Here is a 20,307-nt window from a genome sequence, read left to right on the forward strand (position 1 = left end):
GAAAAAGGACCTTCGTGACAATGGAAAAAAAAAGAAAGAAAAAACCACCACCTGAAAATGCTGGTCCGCCATTTTGACGAAACGGAGGGGTGGTTGGCTCCCCATTTAGAACACACACGAAACAGGATGAGTAACTTACATCATACCCAAACATTGATTTAATTCAATCATACCCTCGAACAAATCATTATTCAGAATACTTTTAGTTTGTAGACTGTGGAAGTTTACCCAAATTTACAATTTTATAAGTGAATTTTACTATACTCTTGAATAGTACTACTACTTGACACAAACATCATCCCTGCCAATACAAGACGCGAAATCAAACAAATCCCAATTCTACCTACACTCTGACGAAATCCTGAAGTCCTCTAGCTCCATCCCTTCTCTCACAAACCATACAACAAACGAGTACACAAAAATTCCTCACGTTCTACCAGCGAAATTACACGTGTTACTTTTCTCCCCCATAGCCATTTATGCCCACTGGCGAAGATGCTGTTCCCACCGTTATATTTACAGAGGACACCACACCGCGTCGATCACTCACCCCGTTCCAGATTTGTGTGTGTGTTTCTTTGCTCAGCCGACGAAAAAATTCTCCACACTGGTCACTATCGGTTCGATTACAGGTGTAAATACAATCACCACCACCGTTTGAGAAGGATCGGTTCGGAGCCGGCACACACAGGGGGTTGAACTACCCTCGGAACATCGTTTTCAGTCCGCGTGGTTCGATCTCTGCACACTACTATCCTCTCTTGCTACGATTATTGTCTCAGGTGAGAACGCCACGCGGCTCACTGAAGGGGGGACACGCGGGGTGGATCGTGTGTATGGTATGTACGTATATATACGATCGAAGCACAACGTGTGGAGGACAGTCGAGAGAAGCCACGAAACGTACCGCGCACCAGTCGAGCTCTGAATGACTGTCGTTGTGTCGAACGGCCGTTCCGTTCCGTGGGCTTCGCGCATTATAAACGCACGACGGAACGAGGGCCGGCGCATGTCGTGCCTGTCTCTCTCACACACACACACACGTACACCATGGTTCTCTTTCTTTCTCTGTCCTTTGACTCTTATTGTTAGTGGTGTGATCGTGTCCGTTGTATACGTACACAAAGAACGGTGTATATAAATCATGCTTCGCCACCCTAAACTCTATCGACCGGTCTATCGGTCGTCGTTCCTTCCCGACAATTACCGTCGATGGAGATAGACAATGTCTTTAGGGCTCTGTACGGCCGAAAGTGTCGAGAAGACGCTGTCAATTGTGGGAGAGAACTGTTTTAACCCTTTAAAGGTCACTACTGCACCGGCGCAACACTCGTTTTAAAAGTGCGTCAAATTCTGTCGTTGGTTAATACATTAAATCCTAGATAAGTGTTTGAATGCTCCTTGGCACTGACGAGGAGAGGTTCCCAGGTGTAACGCTGACTTTTTAACGAGGTTTAGCACCGTGATAGAGTTTGGAATTCTGAAGGCAATAATGATAATAATAATATTTATTTATAAATGAGTTATGAACCTTTTAGAACAGTATACAAGTATATGGAAGTTTAGAGGACAAACGAAAAGTTTAGATATACAATGATCCGTAAAGATATACTAGAGTTCACAAAGACTTATAGCAACTGTACTGAAAGTTTAACAAAATTTAAGAAGTTAGATTAACAAATTCCGAACATATCGGAATATGTTATTTTTAGACGAGGAAATCGAAATATGGGAAACGTACACGATAGATTTACAGTGAAATTAAAGTCGAGAAATTCATGGAGAATCGCGTATTGGGAATTTTGAATGCGTTAATTCGATAATATCGAGCCACCCTTTACATGTGCAGACGCACCTGCATCGCACGATGCACGAGCAATCTGTATCGATTCGGTCTATCGGCTGTCTACCGTGGTGTATATACGCTTTCATGTGCGCCCGACCACTCGTTAAGGCACCTCCACCATATTAAACCGCGACGAGGAATAATTAGTCTGCCGATCTTTATGCAAATTCTGATGTTTTTTTTTAGATTCAATCGTTGGAGTGAAATCGTATCAGAGATCTGATCCCTTTATTGAAACGGTTTCCTTACGAAATCAATCTTTAGCAAAGTTTTCACTGTATCATGTTCTGCATAATTATGATGTCGAAATTATTACTAGTAATAATTAGGTACTAAATCGAATAAAAGTCTCTGCTTCGTTCGATATAAACACCCCGCGATCTAAATAATTACAGACGCACACCATTGATGGGTGAATTTACGGTCTGGATAAAATGTTTCGATTTACCGTTAAGGAATCGGAACACTTACTGCCTATTATTCTCTCCGTCGTCTATCGTTCGAATAAAGTTCCACCTATACGTATATAGAGTAACGATCGAAAGTATGGGGTACGATAAATTCGGTGTGCACATCAGCGAAACGTCAACCGTCGTAGATCGGTAATCCGAGGTAATCGTATTACGCTGGTATCGCGACGGAACAGTGTTGTTCTCAGTTGTCCTGCGATTTAACGGCATTAAACGGAACACGTCGTCACCCCGAAAAATCGATGGGTCTTCGTTAATCGAAACCCTGTGAGTTCGTTCACCTCCGATTCGTGGCCATTTGACGAAAGAGCAGACGGTAAGTATGAACTTATCAATGCCTTGGAACCGAGGATCGATAAAGCCTATTGGAAAAAGTAACCTACCGTGACGTAATGTAATAATAATATCTTTTTAATTCTTATTTAAAAGAAAATTAGTCAAAATCCTTGTTCAAAGGCCAAAGTGATTAACCCCATTTTTTTTTTAATCACTTTGAATTTTAGCGCCAAAACACCTGATCGGTGCTAAACGTTCTATATTTAAAATAAATTTCGAATATAAATTTTGTAGAGTTATTCAGACAAATCAAAAAGCTTTTCGTTAATAGGCTTCTGGATAGAACAGTGGTAAAATCAAGAGGATTTCACGAATGGTCCCCTGGATAACAGCACTCGTGACGATTTATGAATGAACTTTATTTGAGCAACTCCCTGGCTGACGCGTATTAACTTGATCTGGAGTAACGACGCCCGCGAACTTCCTCGAACAACCGTTAAGGATCACGTACGTGCTTTCCCGGCATTTTTCCGTGGAACTCGGTTCTTCCTGGACCGATGAGACAGGGAAACACCGGATCGAACCCAATTAAAATTAATTAATATTGTCGAACTGCTCTACCAGTCTTCCCTTATAAGGATTACAAAAGGAGAACACGCTAACAGAATCCAAGTACTGTAATTCATCGGAGAAGAAGCTAATTTTGTGATGGCAATCCAATTTATCGTTTACGTAATAATATCGTATAGAAAGATAAGTTCGTTTTAAAATCGTGCATGTACTTCGACGTCTTTCCTTTACGTAAGGGAAAATAGAGATGTTTATATTCGATCTAATAAACATTATCACCCATCTTGTTTTTCTCCCGGTTAAGAGTAGATTGCGGAAGTTTATGCAAAATCAAAATTTCAGATACAGATATCTGAAGATCTAGAAGTAAACTGCGAAAGTTTATGCAAATTCAGAACTTTAGACGTTAATTTATAAACATGAAAATCAGATCGAAATTTAGGTCCTGTACTAAACGTCTTGTTATGTGATAGTAATATATAAATATTATTAAACTTTAATAAAATCTTCATTTTAATGCAATTTGCATGTTAAAATTTTCTATAAACGCATAAACATCCATAATCGAGTCATAAGTTATAAGTAACATTTCATTCGCCGCGGAAGACGTCGAATAGAATTTCGATCGATTGCGAGATCGAGATCGCAACCTTTTACCAAGTCGATCGTAGAAACGATATCCTCGTGTATATATTATTCTGATATTATGTATACACGTAATTCGTTATTCGCGGATTGCACAATATTGTTCCTCCAATTACTTCACGATGACCTTACTGCAATGAATGGAATCGCGTGTGCTGTTTCGTTTGCCAAACGAACGAACAATAATAGTAACGAGACAAAAAAATCTGTAACTATCAACGAATTCAAACGAAGAAACTCCGTGTACCGCCAGACTAGATTGTATGTGTATTCTAATCAAAAGTTTCGAATTTCCAGTTTGCAATCGCTAATATTATTATTAACAAATCGAACTTTTGCGAAACGTAGACGTTATTTTCTGCAGAAAAAAAGACGAAACTCAAGGTTACACGTGGCACTACATACGAGTACCGTCTGAAGTTGTCTCCGAATCGTACGCACAAAGAACGCTGCAGCTGGGACTGGTCCAAGGGTCCTGGACGAAATTAGACAAAAGGGAGGAGAGACGCGGGTATAAAAGGGTGCAAGATCGCCTCAACGAAATATAGGAGAAAGGGAATCGTCCCGAGTTGTCCCTTGAAAGTCCCCTCTGGCCCAGGTGCTCGTGTCCCTTTATCCCCCTGTCACGATGTTCCCTCGACTTACGCCGTGAACATAACTGCGTCTTGGACGGTGCCATTTTCGCGGCGAAATACACCAAGAATCACGAAACATTCCATTAACTTCGATAGAATTACTGACGAAGAATTATTTGTCTTACTACAAAATAATACAGATAATGTACATATTTTTGCTGTGAATGATAACATAAGGTACCGGAGTAATATCGTTTGAAAAGCCGCAAGAACAATGGACAATTCCTTCTTGCCCCTCAGTACAAAGAAATTGACGAATTACATTACACGATATGATACTACATTTAATAATCGATTGTACCCCTGTTTTTTTTTTTACGTCGTTTCTCTTAAAACCAGTACTCGTAACTTGCTAATTTAAACGTTTCACAGGAACACACGTTATCGGTAATGACGACTAATAATGAAAGGCACGGTGAACGGGTGTGTGATTAGTTCTTCAGTAAATGACTAGCTTTGGTAGAGCTAAAAAAAGGAAAAAATACGAATGGAAATAAGTAAATCATAGTGCTTTATACTCCGAATCGAAGACTATAGTCACAATATTTCAGTTCTGAATCGAATGAAACGACCATAATGTTAGTTTTAGGAAAAGAATAAGGTAAATTATACTACCCAGGATTCTCCCTGACCAGGTCTTAAGGATAAAGACCATTCAAGAAGATGCAAAATATGTACTTAAATTTCCTATGTAACAACGATTTGCTAAGAAAACCGCGGAACACAGTTCACCAAACCACCAGCGTGTTATATCACAATTATATGAAACGTGTCATTAGTTCCGTAATTTGCATCACGGAGTGAGAATGTTGACTGCGTTTCAACGACTGCCAACTTGTATTCTAGAATGATCATAAAGAGATTAATACACGTCAACGTTCCTCGAGCCCCTGAAGTCAATTATTCGAAGAAAAAAACAAAACTTGAATTCCCTCACGTTCAACGAACAAAGATCCAACGAATTACTTTTTTACCTATTCTATACAAGAAAAAAGGATCATCTATTTTCGGCTCGACAGACACCATTTCGAACCGCTACGTCCGCAGAGAGAGAAATCTGGAGAGACGGCTTGTTGCGTGGGCGATCCGTTCAATGACGTCACGGAGAATCAATACAGAACACTCCCAGGGATCCTACGTCACTGATGACACCCTTCATCCTTGCTAGAGCGAATCGAAACGCGAGGAAACCAGGGTACCGTGTCGTCCCTGCGCCAATTCTTTGGGATGATCTGAAAACGCTCCTCTAATGCAGTTTCCCGGCTCTATGGTAGGCAATGAACGAGCTGTCTGTGTTACAGGGTAAATGTAATTTCTCTCCTTCAATTGCTCCCTATTCGACTTGAAACGTCGTGAAGATTCAATGTTGTCGAAGAACTGCGCCAGAGCGACTTGTGGCCTTCTGAGTTGGGAATTGGACTTCCTCGACTCTGGTGAAACGATTCAGGCCCAGCTCTTGAGCTGTATTCATATCACAAAGACAAGAGCAAATGTGGGAACTTCTTTCTTTTCTTAAGTATCATATTGGCCTCAGAATAAAATAGAAAATTCGTTGAATCTAACGAAAGTTTTGTTATTTACTGTATTTTACAGAACCCTGTAGACTATAAATTCATAAAATCCGCAGCCTACATATCACTTCTACCAGTCAGTTCGTCGGCATCTCTTTCGCAACGTCACCATTATCGTAATTTTTTGCGCGATCGAGTTTCCAATATCCATGTGATCATTAGGCTTGCTGTGTCATAAAACACAAGGAAAGTCATTAGGATCTACTATATCCTGAGACTTTCGCCAAAAGGATCTCACGAAATCGTGCTCAAATCATTTCGTATGAAAACGAAAGGCATTGAGTAATACCTCCTAGCTGTTCTGGATACAATACAGATCTTCAGCTTAAGTGTGGTCCCTGAACGTAGGTCAGTTTCGTAGCCGCCGTAAACTAGGTTAAACGATCAAAGGATTTATTCAGGTAGCTCCTTCAAACGCGCTAATCGATTGACTCTCGAAACACGAGATGAACGATGTATATTACGTGAGAGGAAGTGAAAGTCACTTTTTTTCCTTCGTACCTGGGGAATAAATTATTTTCTCTTGATCCTCGATAATTCCACGTCCGTTGGAGTGGTTCCTTTCTTTTCTGTCGATTAAACGTTCTTTCGACACGTTGATTAGAATGGCTCCTGGAAACGAGAAACGTGTCGTGGATGATGGAGAGAGGGATACGACCCTTTGGCTTTCTGCGATAACAATTTCACGAGGCGCTGGTCCATCAGTGAAGGTGGACAGTTCGTCGCTTCAGTTCTTAACTGTTCTATCTCCATTAGTTTCTAAACTGAGAAAATTGAGTTTAAAATTTACGGTGTTTAATATTATAGAAACAGAAAAGCAATAAAATAATCAGACACGCTATAATATCATCTACTGAATAGCTATTTATTACAATATGTAAAAAAATTTTATCTTACTATCAACATAAATTTTTAATCGTTATTAGTATTTGGAGATACAATCATTAAGAAAAGAAAAACTTTCAAAATTTCGGAGTTAAGACTTAAAAGAATATTTGTCGTTTTCTCGGGTGAATTGCCTTTATATTATGGTGAATTTGTATTCCTTGGACCAATGACACGCACGTAATTGTACGGGATCTTCTGATACTTGAATTTGCGTTTCATGTTCTCCAATATGGCGGACGGCTTGGCGGTAATCGCCCAAAGACTTGCGAGAAAAATTCTGATTATCAATATTGCAAACACGTGTGTTGCTTTGATAAATGGTAGTTTCGTCGTTCGATCGCACTTTACAGTGATAAATGGTGACAGTTTTTTTTCCTCGGAAGATTAATAGCTACCAGTTTCCTATGCTTTAATGTTCACAATCAATGGGAATTGTAAAGATTTGTCATTAGTTTTACATTACTACCGGCAACGAAAAATTCTTTTTCTTCCATCAGTACGCCAATCCAACGATGTAAACAGAGAAAAACGAAAATATTTATAAATGTCGTCGTGATTTTTGTTATTTAAAAAAGAAATACAAATCACTTTCATTCGATCAGAACTCAATTGTTTGATTTATTCTATTTATGTATCTCGCAATGATAATCTTGTAACATCAGACGCATGCTGCCATCTCACGATAGTCATCGAAACACTACGCTACATCAGTGATGTCGCCAGCTGAGCCGTGATGATCTTTTACCTATGCACGTGCACTATGGATCTAACCTCATTGTATCGTTGATATAAAAAGAAATAGTATCAACAAAAGCATCACAATATTGGTCACCATAAGTCCGAAAAATTTCTCATAAATCGATACTGCGTAACTCGACGAAAAAATGGGCAAGCTGGGGCCGCGTTTGAACAGCAGAAGGAAGGCGAAACGCTGGCCGAAGGGGCAAAGCTCTAGTTCTAATCCAGAAACGGTAAAACATCGTGAACAAGCGGCATGGATGTTTTTCAAAGATGTCTCAGGTTTGTCGAATTACAACGTAACGTTTTCGTACAATCTCCATTCGATTGCTCGATCCAAACATTACATCCTTATTACAGCCAAACCTGGTTTGACGAAGGAAGATTTGAAGAAACACGATGCTATTCAGGGTATTGGTCCCCAGTTTGAGAAACTTGATCTTGATGAAACTCACTCAGAAACTGGTACAGAAAATACAACTAATACGTATGATACATTTGCTACTAACTATAGCAATTGCTCCAATGTTTCGTTCAATAGGCAAGTAATTAGATTTGATTTGAGTAAATATTGTTGGGAGTTGAATGTAGCAATATTATTAATATTCATAAGGCCTATGAGGACCATGAACTATGGGATGTACATATATAACATTCTTACGAGTCCAATTTTTATAGATCCAAGAAATTCAGATTCCAACAGTATTTTTATATTAAATGCAATCAGAATTGAAAATTGCTAACTGACTGATCTTTCAGGTTTCTAAGTCACTTCCAATCAAATTCACTTCTACACAAAGAAATGTTGGCTGTACTCTCAGCAGTTACAGAAGTAATAAAGCAAAATGGTGGAAATGAATCTTCCACAGAATATTTTGCTGCATTGGTATGCATAAAATATTATTTACATCTCAAAAATGTGAAAACTGATATTGAACATTGATATTTCATAGATGAGCACACTGGAAGCAATAGAAACAGACACATCAATTGCAGCTACCCTTTCACTGTTAGGAATGGGTTTGAAAACTGTACCCAAGAATGTTCTAAATATGCAATTCGGAGCGGCTAGTAAAATATTCATGAATATTCTTGAAAAATACGCGACCATAGGAGACTTCTTAATATTACGTCATGTATGATCGTAAAATTAATTCTATGTTAAATTCCAAAGAATATTATTAGTAATTGTAATTTTGTTTTAGTGCATTCATTGTTTATGTCTGCTTCTTCGTGCACTGGATTCGGCCTCATGGTCAGATTCATCCACCATGCAAGTGTTGGATGCCGTTTTGGCGTTCACTACGCACAGTAAACCGAAAGTACGGAAAGCGGCTCAACACGGAATATGTGCCATGTTAAAAGGTACATTATAGTTTATATAATTACATAAATCTGAAACATATTTAAAAGAATTCAGTAAACTTAAATATTTTATGGCGCCTCGTTATTACAATGCAGGAATCACGAACAGTAACAATCCATCGCATTATCACCCTGCTTCACCCCAAGTCGCGAAACATTGTTACAATCAATTGCAAACTGGTACCAAGCCCGGAGGTGTTACCACTGTACTTCATATACTGAGTTTATTGAAGGACATTACTCATCTGTTTACAAAACCACACGTGAAGGTATTTATTAAAAACTTATTACGCATTATTCATGTTCATTACATAACTAAAACATTCTTCTGATTTTCAGCTAATTTGTGAAACATTGCTAAAACTTATGTCGTTGAAAAATGTTCTGATAACATCGTGCTGTTTTCAAACTTTCCATGGTTTGTTCGTCTCTCGGCCCTCGGAAGCTATTCTACCAGCTCAAAGGAACGCACAGCTGATTACTGCTCTCTATGATTACCAGCCACCCGCTACCGACTCACAACCAACTCTTGCATGGCTTGCAGTTATGCAAGAGGGTCACTTAAATTTGGCCCAGTGAGTGTAAATTGTAAATTTTATTTTTATATTTTTAGTTTCATTGACGTTCAATCGTTGTGTATTGTGTTCACAGAAATACTCTGAATTTGTGTGCAGCTATTCTACCAAAGATGCTGGACAAATGTGTAGAATTGTGGCTATCAGATAGATCCGAAATTATCTCTGGTACATCGCATACAATTAAAATATTATTGCAGGATTGTCTTGGCAAGATGTGTGAAAATGCAGACGAAATTAGAAAGTAAGAATAAGAATACTTGTGTTATTATAAACATTTTAGTGTGTATTCTTACAAAGTAACATTATTTCATTTGTATAATTGTTCATTTTAGGTATAAAACTATAATTGATCAAGTAATTGTCATAATGCACAAAGCGATGGGATACCAATACTTGGAAGCTTGGTATTATATTTTTCACTTAATAGCATTACTCTTCCAGGTAATACTCAATTATCCTTTAGTGTCCTACTGGTTGCATTTAAGTATAATATTGTCTATTATTCTAGATAACTAGTAAATCCAAAAGTTCTAAATTAATCGATATATTGAAAGGTCTAGCTGATTTGCGCGATCATTATAATTTCACCTCGAAAAATGATGCTGAGTATGCTATTGGAGCTGCAATAAGGGCGTTGGGCCCAGCAATTGTAGTAAATTACATTGCCATGAAAGTAAGTGACATTTCTAATTATTATAAGATGAAAACTTCGCGCCTCTAATATGAATTATTTCTTCGTAGGTGTCAGACAATGAAATCAATTTAAAGAGAACTTGGCTACTGCCATTACTGAAGGACTGCATAATGGAAGGATCGTTGTTCTTCTTCATGAACAAATTATTGCCGTTAACGATGTTATGCGAGTGAGTGACTTCAAAATCATCCCATTTAGTAGAAAGATCTATATATAGACTATTATAAAACGTAATGTATTTTAATTTTAGGAGAAAAGTTACTGAACCAGTTGGCGGGAAAACTTACGAATTTTTGGTTGCCCAAATATGGAGTGTTCTGCCAACTATATGTCAGAATGCCACTGATGTGAAAGACAATTTTGGGGTACGTGTTATGAATCGAATAATAAACATGTATTACTAAAACATTAATTACATGAATATTGTTTAGACTATTGCTAAACTGTTGGGAATTACTTTTAACGAGAAAAAAGATTTACGCCTGTACGTAATGTCCGCCTTAAGGAAATTAATTACTAAGGCTGTAGAAGACGATAAGAAAGAAGACATAGCAGAGCTTGCGAAATTTGCAAGAAATTATTTACCGTCTTTCTTAAATCTATACACGACTAAGCCAAATGGAACTGACGAAGAAGGACATCAACTCGCCGCGTTTGAGACAATTAAGGTAATCTATGAATATTTCTTTACAGATGAAATTTAATGGAAACATGTTTAAATCTATCTAAAGTTATTTAAGATTAATCTAGAATCTCTTATTTTGTAGACATATCTTACTATTGCAAACAAGGAAATAATACACGAATTGTTTGATCGTGCAATATGTAAATTAAGGGAACCGAATGCCGACGACTTTTTCAAAGAAAAGGTTCACGACATAATAAGATTATTAACCGAATACACAGACATTGATAGATTGAAGGCTTTCTACGAAATGTGTGTGCCGTCCCTCAGAACGAGTTCCAACATGAAAGAACAGAAAAAAGCATACAGGTAAATTTACTCGTTGTGTCAAAATACATTTCGCAAACAGTTAAGTTACACTTTTAACTGTATTTCTTCAGATTTTTGGAAGAGACATGTGGCAGTGAAAAAGAAACATGCAAAATCTTTGTGCAACAACACAGGCGTGAATTACAAAAATTATTTATATCTACAGCGACGGAAGTTGCTAAACCAAGCAGAGGAGTGAGTATCACGATTTCTTTGGATAATGAAAATCTTAATAGTAAAATAAACTATAACATGTCATTTATTTTAATTAGGCTCGATTAAGATGTTTGATTCACTTGATCAAAGCTCACCCGCAACTGGAAAAAACTAAATTCTTAGAAGCTATAGTACCTGAAGCAGTCGTGTACGTGAAAGATATGAACACAAAGTGTCGAACATCCGCCTATGAACTTTTGAACACTATTGCAGGAAAATTCTTAGACCATCCTGAACACCTTAAGAATTACGTGAATATGTTAATGGTTGGTTTGGGAGGCGCTCAGAAGTATTGTACCGCCTCCATGTTGGCACTTGCATGTGTTACTTATCGTTACAATGGTAAGAAGCAATTTTACAGTGGAAGCAAATTGTATGATTCAATAATTATAGATATAATTAATTATTGTAACAGGGTCTCTTGGAGTGGACACTATTAAAGAATTATTGGAGCATGCCTGCAGGCTGGCTGCAAGTCCTACAAGAGAGATTACAGAAGCAGCATTATCTTACATAATGGTATACATTACGATAATGCCATCCCCCGTCGTTGCGTCCAATTTACCTAAATTGGTGAGTATATATATAAGACTAATAATTTGCAACATCCTGGCTCTCAACATTTTCGAATAGCTTCAATAAAAAGTATTGATCAATTGCAGATGGAAGCTTTAAATGAAATGCTCGACGACTGCCACAGGCATTTCAGACAGAAAGTGAGAGATATCCTAGTGAAATTACTAAGGAAATATGGAATGGAAACTATCTCAGGCATGATACCTTCGTCCAATACAATGTTGCACAAGAGATTAAAGAATATAAGAAAACTAGAGGAAGCAAAGAAAAAGAACAGAGAATTGAAGAAATTGAAACAACAGGACAAGGAAGAAAATGAGTTCAATGCAAAGAGGAGACCGAAGAGGTAACATTAATTTCGAGTCAAAATTGTAACTACAATTGTTCAAAGTTATTACTGCTGTTTTTCATTGATACACACAGCATAGAGGAGATATTGGCCGACAGCGAAGAAGAATTCGATGGGACAGAGAACGAAGAGCCAAAGAAGAGTAAAAAGCGTACGTCTAGGAAAGAAGCTTGGATTCAAGAAAACGAGGAGATTGTTGATCTTATTGATCCCGCCGCTGCAAGGAATATATCAAGTAAAATTGTAGAATTTTTATAGCGCTACGACAATACTTTTAATGTAAAATGTTGTTTCTTCAAATTAATAATACTTCATTTTTGTAGCGACACAACCCGGAGTTCTAAATCCGAAAGCAGCAGAATTGAAGACGAAAGATCGCGGATTTAAAACTGCAGCAGATGGACGTCTCATCATCACAGATGATAACGGAATAGATAAAGACGTAGAAACTAAAAAGAAAAGGAAAATTCCATTTCCTTTACATAGCGATTCAGAAGATGATTATGGTAAAATGAGAAAAGCTACATTCAAAAATATAATCAGTACGAATGGAAAGAATACATCTGAGAGCTCATTTATGTTTTCAGAGAATGAAGAAGATGCTCAGTCTACAGTCACAGAACAAGGGATGGTTAGGAAGCGTACGCATAGCAACAATTCCGATAATGTTAACGTAAAAAGTTCAGCTACATCGAGATATCAAGGTAATATATTTATGAACATATATTTGTCGTGTGATTGATTTTCATCTAACAAATGCTTATTATTCATAGCTGGAGGATCAGGTATTCACAGACCATTAAAGAAAAGAAAACCAAATCAAATGCCTGGAATGGAATACAGGGCACAAAAAGCTGGAGGTGACATTAAGAAGAAGGGCAAACCAGATCCATACGCATACATACCTTTGACAAGATCAGCATTGAACAAGAGGTAATTAATAAGATTGTAAATTTCATCTAATTATACTCATTAGTCATAAAATATTAATGTTCTTTTGCAGGAAGAAGAAAAAGAATGCAAGCAAATTTCAGGGTATAATAAAAAATGCAACGAAGGGAGCACAAATCGGTATGAAACATCGAAAACAGAATTGAACATAGTTTGTTAATATGGTGAAACAAATCAAAAATGAAAGTAATCATGTTTGGAATGCATTGAGCTACGCGCGTTGAGATCCCGTTCATTAACAAAGGAACGTGTACAAATTACATAATTTTAGTTCCGAGTGTGGAATTGTAAACCTCTTATCAGGTTCAATCAAGCATGGATTTGTTTTCACTAATCCATAATGAATGTATATTATTATATCATATTGTTAATAAATATATACATTTGAGCTACAGAAATAATTTTCTAAAATAAAATTCTGTCAAAGATCAAATGCTCAAAGTTTCTATAACCAATAGAAAATAATTTAAGAATAGTGGTATTAAAATAGCAATGGATCCCCTTAATGTCTGCAAGAAGAATAATTATCCAATGTTTAAAATTTAATACTACTACTAAAATTGAATATTATTTCCTAGAGTAAAAATAATATAACTATGAGTGCAGTCGAACTCACATTTCTTGTACATTAACTCCTCTTAGGCAGCATGCTCTCTAATTCTCCAGTTTCACTCATTTCCTTTACAATATCCAATCCTCCAATCAGTTCTCCGTTCACATATAACTGTGGATATGTTGGCCAATTACTGAACTTTTTCAGTCCTTCCCTAATATCATTGTCTTGCAGTATATCAAACGACTGATAATCAGCTTTATAGGAGTCCAAGAGGGAAACTATTGTTCTAGAGAATCCACAACGAGGATTGGCAGGATTTCCTTTCATAAATAGCATGCAAGGTGCTTGGTTTACTAATTTCTTTAACCTATCGTTGAGGTTCTCTTTCAGTTTACATGCCTCCACTGGAACTGAGTCTTTATTAGCACAGTGCTGCTTCACTTTTTCAGCTATGGCAGAGGGATTTGCTCCATCTATTCTGTCAACTATAGTATCATTTTTTGCCAGAATTACTGTCGGCACTGCTGTGATACCAGCTTTCAGAGACACATCAGGTACTTTCTCAGCTTCTATCTTAGCAAACCTGATCCCTTTGTACTGAGCCAGTTTGCTCATTTCACTGATTACATCATTTATTTGAGAACACTGATCAGCCCATGGTGCATGGAAATGAATAACTGAAAGATCCAGGGACCTAATGAGATGAAAAGCAAGGCCAATGTAATATATGTTAAAAAAGTAGGAAATCCGGAATTTGTATAAGTCAGATACTAAGATCAAGCAACAATATTATCTCCCTATTGTATTACATCATTAGAAGATGTTATACACAACCGCGGTACCAAAGTCTTACTGTTTTATCAGAAACGTATATCTAATAAAAACTCGTGACTTACGAACCGCGGGGAATTTCCATTCTATATAAATAAAGACATGATTGTTATATTGTCGACGCAGGAAAAGAGCAAAGCTATTCGAATCCCCTAACAGCGGACAACATACTAGTGAAGTAATAATTGTAATCAAGTGAAAATACTTTCAATAAAATGAGACTTTAATGCACGATATGTCAATAATAGAATCATAAGGTTATGACATCTCGTTAGGACCAAAATTTAAAAGAACGGTTACTCACTTAACGTAATCCTCATATTCTTGTTGGGAATTAAGATCGGTGACAGTCATTCTGCCACGGTATTACTTTCTCGCTCTGATATTAAACACGCGTTATAAACAAAAAACAAGACCTCATCAACTATCGACTCTCCCCGGCGACGTCTACGCGACTTTTATTATTTCCCTGATGGAGGTTTTCTGCCGTCTATGAACCACTGCTTCGGCGCAGAAGCTCACCAATCTTTGTCAAGTTATACTACGTAGATGTTCCCGCAAAATCATGAATTGTATGCAGCAATCAGCTCGGTATTATCCTCGGTTTACGATATTTTACAGAGGAAAAGTATCGTAAAGTATCGTGAACCAAGGATAATACCGATTGCCCAGGTCTCACCACGTGGAGATTGCTGCGAATGGAGACCCAAGGCGAATAGATGGAATCACAAGCTGCACATCTATTCACCTTGTACAAATTCTTTTACAATAGCTTAAATTCTAGCAACTTAAACTAAACACAACGCAGCAACTAAAGTTCAAACAACGCAGTTATTTTTTAAACCCCTTCGGCTTTATGACAATCTTTGAGTCAAGAGAAATCTCCATATGGCGTCTTCTGAAAGAGAAACTTGAAAAATTAAAACAGAATATGTTTCATGATTGTGAATATTTCGTTCTGATTAATGAATTTATAACGTGGTAGCTGCAAGTGGAAACCGAATGAGGGTAAATGGAATCACATGTTCCACGTCTACCCATCTTTTACAAATTGGCCTTACAACTAACTTAAATCTTAATATGTACACTAATCCTATTAATATTGAATAATGTAAACTAAACGGGGACGTTCCTTTCTTGTAGTCGTTCTTTCTTCGTATTATAATCTTCGAATGGTGATCTTCGCGTGATGAAAAATCTTCATATGGTGATTTCTGAAGCAGAAATTGCATAAGAAGATTAGAACAAAACATTTTTATAGATTATAAATAATTCATTCAAATGAACTTGTAGGTTGATTGTAGGATGATCCCTGAAAGAGAAACTCAGTGGAGAATATTATTTCAATGGACAGTGTACAATAATCAATAATAACCATTCAATACAATAAAAAAAAATAGAAAAAACAGCGGTGCTAAAACAAGTAAAAAAATAGCAGCCTCGTAGGGCGCTCAACTTGTCCACTCTTTGCATTTCATTTAGTTAAAAGAAAAAACCGTGAGTGGACAATTCGTTTTTCCGCAACACTAATTTATTGAATATAATATAAAAAGATCCCGAGAGCAGCCACATAGGCGCTTATTACTTGCAACACTAATCATTTTCATCACAAAACACGCGATAGGTGCCTCCTTTGTTCGCCACTCTAATTTACTGATTTCCAAAAATCAAAAAATCTCCCGTGCACCTTCACTCTACAGTACGCAACACTAACTTTAGATTGATGCTGTAGTGAACCACTCTTTGAAAGCTATTTCAGCTGCGTTGTGGTTCTGTTGTGGTTCCAGCATTGGGCATTTCATGGATCGCAACACTAAAACAAACCCGACCAATCCATATCGCAACACTAATTCAACAAAAGCAAATGACTACTTGAATCAATCAATGCAGTGACTTTAATTCAACACGACTTTAATTCAAATAAAAAGTATAAGCAATCGCGCTCAGTCATTATCGCAACACTACCCTGAAAATATAAAAATAATCTTAATGCAAACACGACCTCATCATTCGCAACACTATTCTCCAGGCAATTAGGAAGATCAATATAGACAATTTACAACGCTAATGCAACCCGTGATCTATTCTCATCCGCAACACTAATTCAATCCGCGATTTTTCCCAATATTGCTGGTCGTTGGGCCGATATGACGGCCAGTATACAAACTACTACTACAACTACAGGCGAGTACAGTGAAAATATGTAATAATGACTCCACATCCGAAGATGCAGAGCCATTCGTTGCTGCCCTCTTGAGTACACAGTTTGTGCTGGGCCTCTTCTTTTCTTCGGCAGTCCGCCCACCTGAAACCCTCAAGCTGCTCGGTTGTGGACGACCAACAGAACTCGCAAGAGTCTGCATGATCGTACCACGAGTGCGATCGAGCAGGTCGTTCGTTTCGACAATCCTATCCTTCCGACCGCGACCGCGACGACGACCCCCTTGGGGTTCGCCGAATTTGAAGAATCGAAATCGAAATCGGAAGCAGACAGCATTGCTCTATCTGGTCCAGTTTCGAATCGACGCTACAAATTATCCCGGTAGCAGGACTACCACGCGAAACCTACGCGAGCCTACCCGAGCCTACCCGAGCCTACCCAATCAGAGAATGTGATAGCCTGCCCCGGCCCCTACCTACTTACAGTCTAATCGTACACATTCACAAACCAAAAAATATGCTACCTACCTACCTAACCTTATATTTAAAAAGAATTTGGCAAAAGACAGATTCTCACCAACGCACAACACTCCACGGTTCTCAAGCATACGCCCGGGTGCAATAACCTAGAGAGGACGTCCCGGGACGCCTCCGACACCCGAACGTGATATTCAACTTGCACACTCTAATAGGTACGTACCATTTTCCTGAAATCGACTGGCAGTGGCTAGCATCCATTGCGAAAATAGAAAAATTTTCTAAGCAATATATATATGTATACTTGGTATACTTTATATCGATTACGTGTTAATTTTCTCATCTGATAGCGAGGTACTTTAAACCGGTACATATTCCATGGAAATATTATTATAGACATTGTATGAAGTAATGGAATATGTACGACCGATACCGGAAATTGTTCCAAGGAACAATGACAGATGAACTGTTAATTGATGGAAATATAAACGACGCAATTCCACTGCCTAACCACACACATAAGTGGAAAATACGCCGTGCACGGTAAGCTAACGCATTGCCAGTCGCATAGACATGATATTATTATATGAAATCAAGTCATCGTTCCCCGTTGCTCTCGCCCAACCAAGTAGCACCTGGGCACGTGAAAGGGTTCGAGCAACGAACACGGAATAATTATCCTGAAAATCCTAACTAAAATAATTATTACTTTTTGCTCTTCTAACGGGCTACTTCTCTTTGATTCTTTTTCATTTCATTTTGCAATAAAAGTGAGTCGACTTTGTATGAATAAAAATTGAAAATCAAAGATTGACTATTTATTAATATTGTAGAATTTAATTATTAAGACACTAAGCAAGACTCTGCAATTAGATAAATGACTCTACATATTGAATAACCCTCGGGCGATCCCGTCGTCAAAGGCAACGTGAGACATAACATAAGTGTAACAAACATGTCACTTTGACGCAGAAATCTACCCGTCGCGAAATGCCTTCTTGTACATGATCTGTAATATCATATTTATTCAGAACTTTACGGTCGAGCTTAATCCAAGTGTACCAAAATACACTATTTAATTTTTATTTCTGTCTTCAAGCAACGTGGTAGTACGTATTTCTGATATGATTCAGTACAAAAATATTAATCTCAAAACTTCTTCACAGTAAACTGATATATTATATACTGTATTCAAATAGTAAATAAATTTAAATTATATTCATTTAGTTATTTGTCTACAAATGACGGTATAACTGTTGAAAATAATAATTAACAGACTAACGAGTGAAAAAAAATTTTATTAAAATACGAACTATCACAAAAAATTAACTCTAATACCAAAGGTGTCCAAATCCCGCCACGAGCTACAAGCAATTACAAGCTTCCCTTCATAGGTTTCGCTGACTCGAGCGAGTCAATCCAAGTCCCATAGTCAGGGTACCTCCAGAGGGAAAGAATGCTGCTCGCAAGAGTAGATGGACACCCCTGGGTCTGTCCTTAAAGGACAGGATATAAATACTCATTCCTTCTGAGTATATACGTCTACCACACAAATATGTTTGTGGAACACAATACATGCTGGTGAAACACAGTAGTACCTTCCCTGCATTTAACGCTCACACTCCATTAAAGTGGTCGTGAGTACACGCTAGTACGTCTCATTATCTACCCGTGTACGTAACCGTATGCGTTCTTTGCCATTGGCAACGAAAGCACCAGCCACGATAACTGGAAATCGCAATGCACTTTTGAATGGTCATACATGCACAACGTGTTAAATTGTTCCATAACACGCGGTTTTTCACTAGGTCGTGCATATCGATGCACAGGTGACATAACTTAATACGTCTTCTTTTTATGCACCGATACTTTATCGCGATTCCCAGTACACGTGTTCCATTATTTCATGGAACTTGCAAATACGAATGATACCTTTGTGTCTCGCGACACTGGTTCCGGCATTTGAAACGTGCTGTCGCGTCTCGTGGTATTGCGCTAACTGATATAACATACCTATCCAAGAAGGCACCACCACGTTTTCCCCTCTATTTTAAACATACCGGTGTGGTTTCCGTTTTTTCTACTCTATATTCGAATCTACCGTTGATATTTATTTCACACATTAATAAGTTGAATATTATTATTTTAATCAGCTGACCATTATTTATAGGCCATTGTGAATTTATTGTATTTTCTATGTTCTGCAATTTTCCTTACGTAGATCGTATTTCGTTCTTACATTCATAAATGATATCAAACGACTGTATTAAAATGACTATACTGAAATTATTGCACATATCATCATTACATTACTGCATTTTCTAGTGAAATAAATAACATACTACCACGTTCTCAATATATACTCAATTAATAAAAAAATAACAACTGTTTAAACAATAGAATGATCTCTATTGAAATATCCAAGATTAATATCTCGTGTTAAATTGAACACTTAACGAAAGTACATCATAACCAATGTGATTTCGTTTGTATGATGTTCGCCTTTAAGCGGAACATTACATATTCAACTCGTACTCTTTTAATACAAAATAGTTATGAATTATATTACTAATAATAAACGCGGCGTACAAGAAGACCTTAACCTATGAACTAAGAAACACAACAAATGAATGTTACTACTCGCGGATATGCAATCGTACGATTGCATATCCGTGTTCACTGTACTCGCCAAAAACACGTATACAACCAGTCGCCCGTGCCGTTTCGGACCAATCGTCCTACGACATGATTGGGAACTGGAGGAATAAAAACATTCACTCACCCGATGACTGAAGAGCTCCCTTTAATATTCTCTCTCGACGAATCTTGAAAAATGGTGTGGCTTCGCCCAAGGACAACCTCTGCAGTGTTTGTTTATATAATCTATAAAGTACAGCATCTTATAAATCTGAAACAAAGGA

General features: G+C 37.5%; 3 protein-coding genes across 5 annotated transcripts in view; 1 reads left to right on the plus strand and 2 right to left on the minus strand.

The window, feature by feature from the left end:
* Window positions 1-6,576, minus strand: part of LOC107190825 (large neutral amino acids transporter small subunit 1) — a 32,012-nt gene extending 25,436 nt beyond the window's left edge. For 2 of the 3 annotated variants that reach the window (XM_015580101.1, XM_015581575.1), the window contains exon 1: window positions 551-959. The gene's annotated coding sequence lies outside the window, so the exon portion shown is untranslated. Of the gene's footprint in view, window positions 1-550; window positions 960-6,514 lie in introns of those variants that run through there. The other variant, XM_015580856.1, reaches the window with a different exon arrangement.
* Window positions 6,577-7,636: 1,060 nt separating this feature from the next.
* On the plus strand, window positions 7,637-13,508 carry LOC107189904 (RRP12-like protein). Its single transcript, XM_015578978.1, has 23 exons — window positions 7,637-7,921; window positions 8,000-8,180; window positions 8,399-8,525; window positions 8,593-8,775; window positions 8,845-9,004; window positions 9,101-9,273; window positions 9,344-9,579; window positions 9,656-9,823; window positions 9,915-10,023; window positions 10,091-10,255; window positions 10,324-10,445; window positions 10,527-10,641; window positions 10,708-10,944; window positions 11,044-11,270; window positions 11,342-11,465; window positions 11,543-11,828; window positions 11,902-12,059; window positions 12,149-12,408; window positions 12,486-12,646; window positions 12,735-12,917; window positions 12,999-13,115; window positions 13,185-13,344; window positions 13,415-13,508. The coding sequence occupies exons 1-23, from the start codon at window positions 7,786-7,788 to the stop codon at window positions 13,506-13,508; spliced, it is 3,882 nt and encodes a 1,293-aa protein (XP_015434464.1). The 5' UTR covers window positions 7,637-7,785.
* A 311-nt stretch (window positions 13,509-13,819) lies between these two features.
* On the minus strand, window positions 13,820-15,195 carry LOC107193413 (glutaredoxin 3). Its single transcript, XM_015582891.1, has 3 exons — window positions 15,054-15,195; window positions 13,979-14,612; window positions 13,820-13,871 (listed from the first exon to the last, which is right to left on the minus strand). The coding sequence occupies exons 1-2, from the start codon at window positions 15,101-15,103 to the stop codon at window positions 13,991-13,993; spliced, it is 672 nt and encodes a 223-aa protein (XP_015438377.1). The 5' UTR covers window positions 15,104-15,195; the 3' UTR covers window positions 13,820-13,871; window positions 13,979-13,990.
* Between the last annotated feature and the right edge of the window lie 5,112 nt (window positions 15,196-20,307).

This window comes from Dufourea novaeangliae, unplaced genomic scaffold (genome assembly GCF_001272555.1).
Source record: "Dufourea novaeangliae isolate 0120121106 unplaced genomic scaffold, ASM127255v1 scaffold9, whole genome shotgun sequence".
Classification (NCBI taxonomy): domain Eukaryota; kingdom Metazoa; phylum Arthropoda; class Insecta; order Hymenoptera; family Halictidae; genus Dufourea; species Dufourea novaeangliae.